The sequence below is a fragment of the Acanthamoeba castellanii genome, assembly GCF_000313135.1.
Source record: "Acanthamoeba castellanii str. Neff unplaced genomic scaffold scf7180000083773, whole genome shotgun sequence".
Classification (NCBI taxonomy): Eukaryota; Discosea; order Longamoebia; family Acanthamoebidae; genus Acanthamoeba; species Acanthamoeba castellanii.
The window spans coordinates 6,258-12,627 of NW_004457473.1; the positions used below are offsets into that span (position 1 = coordinate 6,258).

The window sequence follows — 6,370 nt, forward strand, 5'->3', positions numbered from 1 at the left end:
TTGGTGTTACATACAAAGGCTACACGGCGAGTTGCAGCCGCTCCTGCACGTTGCGCTGCCACTCGGTCCGCATCTCGCGTTCGGTGTGGATGTAGTGCGCGAACTTGCGGACGAGTCCCGGATTGTGCGCCGCGATCTTCTCCACCTTGTGCAGCACCTCCGGCGTCTGCGGGAGCGCCGCCGGCTGGATCGTGTTCCCGAACTGCTTCGTCGGATCGCTCATCTGCAGCAAATACTGTCGACACCGCACACGATACAACACACGCACAGAAAGAGAGGAGTGAGACACGTGTGTCGTGTGTGTCGTGTGTGTCGACGAGTACCATGACGTCGGTCATGATCTTGGAGTGCTTGGAGGGGCCGAGCGGGGTGGTCGCGACGGCGGAGGGCTGCGTGTAGTAGTCCTCCAGACGCAGGGGCCGGAGCTCGGTCTTCCACAGGCCCAGCAGCTGCTCCACCGTCACCACCCCCTTCTTGATCTGCCCCGCCAGCTCCTTGGGGCTCAGCCTGCCCTCCAAGAAATCTATCGCACACGACACACGACACACGACACACACAACACACACAGGTGCCTGTTAAGGTGGTGGCCGAGTGTGTTAAGGTGGCGGCTAGGGTTAGGCGAACCTTGAAGCACGGCGCGCGTGAGTTCCTTCTTCTTCTGCTCCTTGAGCTTCATCTCCTCCTCCCGGCGCTCGAGCATGAGCTTGCGGTCGCGCTCCTCCCACAGCTTCTCCTCGGCCTCCTGCTCGCGCTTGCGTTCGGCCTTGCGCTGCTTGGCCAGCGCCTTGCGCACGCGGATGGCCTCCTTGAGCTGCGCGGCGCGCTCCCTGTGCTGCTCACGCGTGATGAAGCCGTCCCGCAGCAGCCGCTCCAGCTCGCACAACTCCCGCACGTCCTCGTCCTCCATTCCTAGAAACACACCGCACGCACCGCACGCACCGCACACATCACACGCACCGCACACAACGCACACGAGTCAGTCAAGGATTGAAGGAATGAGCTGCGCTTTTGTGGGGGACTCGCACCATTAGTGGAGGTGGCCTGTTGCTGGGACTTGGGCGAGGGCTTGGCGCCGGCCGAGGGCTTGAAGAAGATGTCAGGCCGCGCGGGGCCGAAGCTCAGGGCCTGCTGCTTGGGGTGCGGCTGCTTGTTGGAGGCCGCGGAGGTGTCCCAGAAGAGGCTGCCCTGCGCGTGCGGCTGGTCCGCCACCTTAAAATCACCGCCGTCGGCCGTGTTGTTCTCCACCGCCTCGAAGAACACCGGCTTCGCCGCGTGTCCAGAATTGCGTGGCATGTGGTCTGTCACGCATGCGTGTGGTGTGTGTGTGTGGTGAGCAAAAGAACGAACAAAGAACGAAATGAGATGATATGTCATACCGGCCGCGACGAAAAAGTGGGACGCGGGTGCGTCGAATTCGGGTTCGAGCTGCACGGCCTTGCCGCTGTTGAGGGCCTCGAGGTCCATGACCAGCTCCTTGACCACCTCCTGCATGTCGGCGTCGCCCTCGTCGTCGCTGCCATCGCCGACCGCGTGGTGCCCGCGGTCGCTGGGGTCGAGCTTCTCCTTGCCCTTCTCGCGGCTCTGGGCCTCGGCCTCGATGAGGGCCAGCTCCTCGAGCATGTCCTGCAGGGCCTGGGCCTGTCGGTCGCTGTAGATCTGCAGCAGCTCGATCGGCTTCACCACCTTCGGCGCCGTCGTGTATTTCCTGTACTTGAAACCTATGCGTGTGCGGTGGTGCGTGTCGCATGTGTGTCGTGCGTGTGCGGTCGTTTTGAGTGTGAGTGCCAGTGACAGAACCACGCGTGCGCACGTCTCCACCGACATACCATGAACGCTGGCAAAGGTGCACGTGAGACGATCAGGCCGCTTCTTCTCGCTGCACGGCACACACGGCACACACGGCACACACGGCACACGGCGCACGACACATGACACGACTGTTAGACCTGGTGGCCAAGGAGAAGAAGGAGAGCGGAGGGCCCGAGTACAAGTCATCGTTGAGGACATAGAGAGTCTTCTGGGGCGCGATCTGGTCGAAGGCGTTACTCGGCGGCACCACCGCTTGGGTGGGCTTCTTCTTCGCGGCCTTCTTCTTCTTCTTTTGCTGCTGCGCCGGCCCGGGCACCGCCTGGTGGGGAGTGGTGGGCGCCGCAACGACGGGCACGGCGCCGCGGAAGCTTGGCTGGCCGCGTCCCCCGCCGCCGCGGCCCCTCGCACCCCCGCGCATGCCGCCTCTCGTCGGCGGCGGCGGCAGGTTGAAGGAGGAGCGCTGCGGGCGGGGGTGGTGGTAGTGCTCGCGCTCGTCCGGCTGCTCCTTCTCCGCCGGCTGCCACCGTGCTTCCGCCGGCGCCCTTCACGCAACCAACAAGAATAAAAATAAGAATAAATTCTAAAATAATGGCAGAGTGAAAAAATGCTAATAAAATAATTTATCTTCTAAGAATTGATTATATATTGATTTTAATATAAATGAAGAAAGAAGAGGTTACCTAGCAAGTGATTCGCCGTGGGGTCGTTTGAGCTTGTTCATGTCAACCTGAAGGCGCTAAGCAGTGGGGGCAGCGGGAAGAAGGTGGGTCACGTAGGCAGAGCGGGAGGTTGACTCTCCTTCCTTCACCTGAAACAAGAGAATGAAACGAAACCAAGGCCGTTCCCCAAACATTACACGAACGCGAAATTCCACTGCCGCACATGAAGGAACACACCCGAGGAAGAAACGAAAAGAAAAAAACAGTGAAATCAACGACATTAAAAAGAACGAAAAAGCGAAAGAAGCAAGATGGACCTTCGCTCTTGCTGTGCAGTTCTCGTCGGGTTGGTACTACTCACTCGCCCTGGTACACCTCCCCCTCTCCTCTTGCTCTATTCGTTTTTTACGAAAAAATGAACAATCGCACGGCGTCAGCTTGGGTGGGGGCTGGTGACTCGCCACCAGAGGGAGACGGGGAGGAGACACAGCGCTGGGCCGCGTTCGAGGCGTGGTTCGCGGAACAGGGCGGATCGCGCCACGCGGGGGTGCAGCTCCGGACTCTTCCCACATTCGGCCGCTCCGTCGTAGCCGCGCACGACATCGCCGTACCTTGCCTCCCTCACTCCACACACACACACACACACACGTATGTGCTCATGCGTGCGTGTTCGTTGATATTGATGGTGTCGTGACAGACAGGCGAAACGCTGCTCTCGGTCCCGTTTTCGCTCGTGGTCGACAGTGCCGACGCCCCGCTGGCGACCGCTGCTCCCGAGATACGCCGAATACTTGAGTGCGCGCTTCCCCCCACGCCGGGTTCGGTGGAGGACCTGCTCGATGTTGATCGCTCACTGTGCTGTCATCTCTCCGGCCAAGCGAGGAGTTCCCGCTGTCGGCGACCAACGAGAACGCGCTCCTTCTGCTGGTCCACAAGAACGACCCAAATTCGCCCTGGCAGCGCTACATCGGTACGACCGGGACCCATCATCCACGACGCAAGGCGTGACGTGTAGCGATGATGGTTCCAGCCATCGGCGGTGTGCGTGCGTGCGTGCGCAGAAGATGGCTAACTACCTCCACCACTCACGTACGCAGATGTCTTGCCCTCGACATTCTCCACCACGCTCTTCTTCTCCGATGACGAGTTGAGCTATCTCGAGGGCTCGTCGCTTCACCGTGCGTAGTTTTTGTCTTCGTGGCGGGGGGGGGGCAACAGCGCAAGCTTGACCCTCTTTCTCGCACGCGTTCAGATTTCGCGCGTCAGCGGCGAAGGGCGATCGAGTCACAGTACGACACCATCTTTACGCCGCTATTTGTGGTATGTGCGCGTGCAAATACCCCCCCCCCTCCCTTCGTCTTCGCTTTCACTCTCTTTCTATTTCGCTTTCGCTTTCGCTTTCGTTTTCGTTTTCGTTCTTTCTGCGCTCGCTGACTCGGGCAAGGTATCCTGCAGGACTACCCCGAGCACTTCGCACCGGAGCAGTTTTCGCTCGATGCGTGGAAGTGGGCGCTCTCAGTGATCTGGTCCCGGTCGTTCGTGGTCGATGAGGGGAAGAGAGGGCTCGTTCCCTGGGTGCTCATCCCTTCGCTTCGTCTGCTGCATCCGTTCACTTGCGCTCTCTATCTTCATATAGTCACTATATATGTAGCTTTCTATGATAGTTTACTTATCTATACTCGTCAGGCGGACATGTTCAACATGGCGCCGGAAACCGAGCAGGTCAAGGTCGCAGTCGATGCTGTCGACCATCATCTGATCTACTCGGCGCGCAGCCCAATCAAGAAGGGCGAACAGATATTCGTCGCCTACGGACAGTCCAGGCAGATGAGCAACGCCCAGCTCCTCATGGACTACGGCTTCGTGCTCGAGAATAACCCTCACGACGCCGTCGTCTTCCCCATGACCCACTCCTCGTCCGCGTCGCCACGAAAGAGGGGCCTACTGAGGGCGCACGACCTGGACCGAGACCAGTTCTTCGTGGGGCCGCCAGCGCTGGGGGAGTTCCCCGAGCACCTGCTGGCGGCGTTCCGGGTGACGGTGGCCACCGAGCAGGAGCTGGATGCGCTGCTGGAGCAGAGTGCGCAGGGCAGGCAGCGACTGCCCTCCCGGGTCTCGCGACGCAACGAGCTCGCCGCGCTCCGGCTGCTGGAGAGCAACGTGAGAAAGCTACGGGCGAGCTATCCAGGTATTTATATACCACTCACTCTGCCACACCGCTGCGCGGCCACGCTGATTGCCGTGAAAATGTGTGAATGCATCGATGCAGAGCACGTGATGTCGCGAGCGCTCGGGGCGAACGCCAGGGCCGCGCTGGCGGTTTGCCAGGGGGAGAAGAGGATGTGGGACCAGCTGCTGACCCAGATCCAGGAGCGCCGACAGCGCCAGACAGCTGCCGCGTTGTAGCTTTTTTTGTACTTTATTTACCATTTTTTGTATTAAAAGAGGAAAATATAAATAGTAAGAAAAAAAGAAAAAGAAAAAACAATACTTGATCGGGTGCTTGCGATAGGAAGAAGATGCAATCCAGTGCAAAGGCAGCAACTGGTGCCGTGTGCCAGGGGAGTGAGCGCAGGTTGGTGCGCACGCTGTACAAGGCCCTGGTGTGCTCGGCGCGCACCTTTGAGCACGAACCGGCGCTCAACGCACTCATCTACCGCCGCACTGCCCCTCGTGCGGCGCCATCCACAACCAGTGAAGGTGATGACGATGCCGACACGACCCCAGCAGAGACAACACCCACAACGCCGATGGATGAAGTGTATGATGAATTTCTGGGATCAAAGCAGCTGCGCTTCTTCCATCCCGATGTGTCACGCCGAACCGTGCTCGAAGTAGTGCGTCAGCGCTTCCAGCAGCCGCTGCCTTCGTCACCTGAGGTACCTTCCTTCTCCTACGCTCATCAATTCCAAGAATCTTGTGGATGAATTAACTTCTTCATCCAGGAGAGGGAGCAGCGACTGGACCTCGGCTTCAAGGTCATCCAGGTGCTCGATGAGGCCATCGCGCTGGGTCGTCAGCTCGGGCTTCTCAAAGGTACCCGCCAGGCCTGTTCTCTTGCGCGTAGCGCCAGGTTGTAGCTTACACGGCCGCACAGGCCCAGACACGCCACAAGCCGAGCCGACAACCACATCACCATCGTCATCATCAGCTGAGGCTCAGTCTACGATGAGGCCAGACGATCCCAGCAGCAGCGAGACGGTCCCTGAAGCTGCGCCACCACGGCTGCGACCCTACGCCCGGGCGGCCTCGCTAGCGGATGTGCGGCCGGGCATGCTGCTGGTGCCGCACCCGCTGCTTCTCGACCCCTTCTGGCAGCACACCGTCATCCTCGTGCTCAGCCACTCGCCACTCACCGGCGCCTCCGGTGCCGTCATCAACCGACCAGGTACCCCGTGTGTGCTGTGTGTGCGTGTGCGGTCCTGCGTGTGCGGTGTTGTTAAGCTTTGCCCTGCATCCTACAGAGAGCCGTTTGTTTATGCGAACCAAGCGGCCAGCGGATGACAAGGAGCCGGAGAAGAAGTACTTCAAGGCCTTCTACGGCGGCCCCGTGGGTCTGTCCGAGCTCTACTGGCTCAGCAAGGCCGAGCCGACCTCGCTCCCGCCCGCCGAGGAGGTCTACCCGGGCCTCTACCACGGCCGCAGCATGGCCCTCTTCGATTGGAACCGCGAAGCCGACGCCGCCGTCGGCGACGAAGCGGCCGCCACGACCAAGCGAAGAGGGAAAGGGGAGAAGAAGGAGAAGACGAAGGAGAAGACGAAGATGAAGGGGGAGGAGGAGAAGGTGAGCGAGGCAAAGGGGGAGGGTGGTGCGGCGAGGATGCGGGTGGAGCCGAACGCGCTGGAGGGGAACATCTGGAGCGACCCCAGCACGAAGCTCTTCTTCGGCCGCGCCGGCTGGA

General features: G+C 60.3%; 3 protein-coding genes across 3 annotated transcripts in view; 2 read left to right on the top strand and 1 right to left on the bottom strand.

Annotated features, from left to right (window-relative positions):
- Positions 1 to 19: 19 nt before the first annotated feature.
- On the bottom strand, positions 20 to 2,530 carry ACA1_310480 (uncharacterized protein; the record flags this gene model as incomplete). Its single annotated transcript, XM_004340323.1, has 8 exons — positions 20 to 235; positions 324 to 494; positions 635 to 909; positions 1,026 to 1,298; positions 1,377 to 1,718; positions 1,827 to 1,876; positions 1,989 to 2,351; positions 2,490 to 2,530. 8 exons carry the CDS (start codon positions 2,528 to 2,530, stop codon positions 20 to 22), a joined length of 1,731 nt encoding a protein of 576 aa, XP_004340371.1.
- A 249-nt stretch (positions 2,531 to 2,779) lies between these two features.
- Positions 2,780 to 4,874, top strand: ACA1_310490 (SET domain containing protein; the record flags this gene model as incomplete). The annotated part of the gene is made up of 9 exons (XM_004340324.1): positions 2,780 to 2,837; positions 2,936 to 3,075; positions 3,166 to 3,263; positions 3,347 to 3,438; positions 3,566 to 3,646; positions 3,721 to 3,788; positions 3,924 to 4,043; positions 4,155 to 4,656; positions 4,738 to 4,874. 9 exons carry the CDS (start codon positions 2,780 to 2,782, stop codon positions 4,872 to 4,874), a joined length of 1,296 nt encoding a protein of 431 aa, XP_004340372.1.
- Positions 4,875 to 5,218: 344 nt separating this feature from the next.
- ACA1_310500 (uncharacterized protein) overlaps positions 5,219 to 6,370 on the top strand; it is a gene marked incomplete at both ends in the record, with an annotated part of 1,577 nt that continues 425 nt past the window's right edge. The window contains 4 exons of the mRNA XM_004340325.1: positions 5,219 to 5,305; positions 5,414 to 5,504; positions 5,566 to 5,856; positions 5,933 to 6,294. Of these exons, the coding sequence (XP_004340373.1) occupies positions 5,219 to 5,305; positions 5,414 to 5,504; positions 5,566 to 5,856; positions 5,933 to 6,294 (831 nt within the window). The remainder of the gene's footprint in view (positions 5,306 to 5,413; positions 5,505 to 5,565; positions 5,857 to 5,932; positions 6,295 to 6,370) is intronic.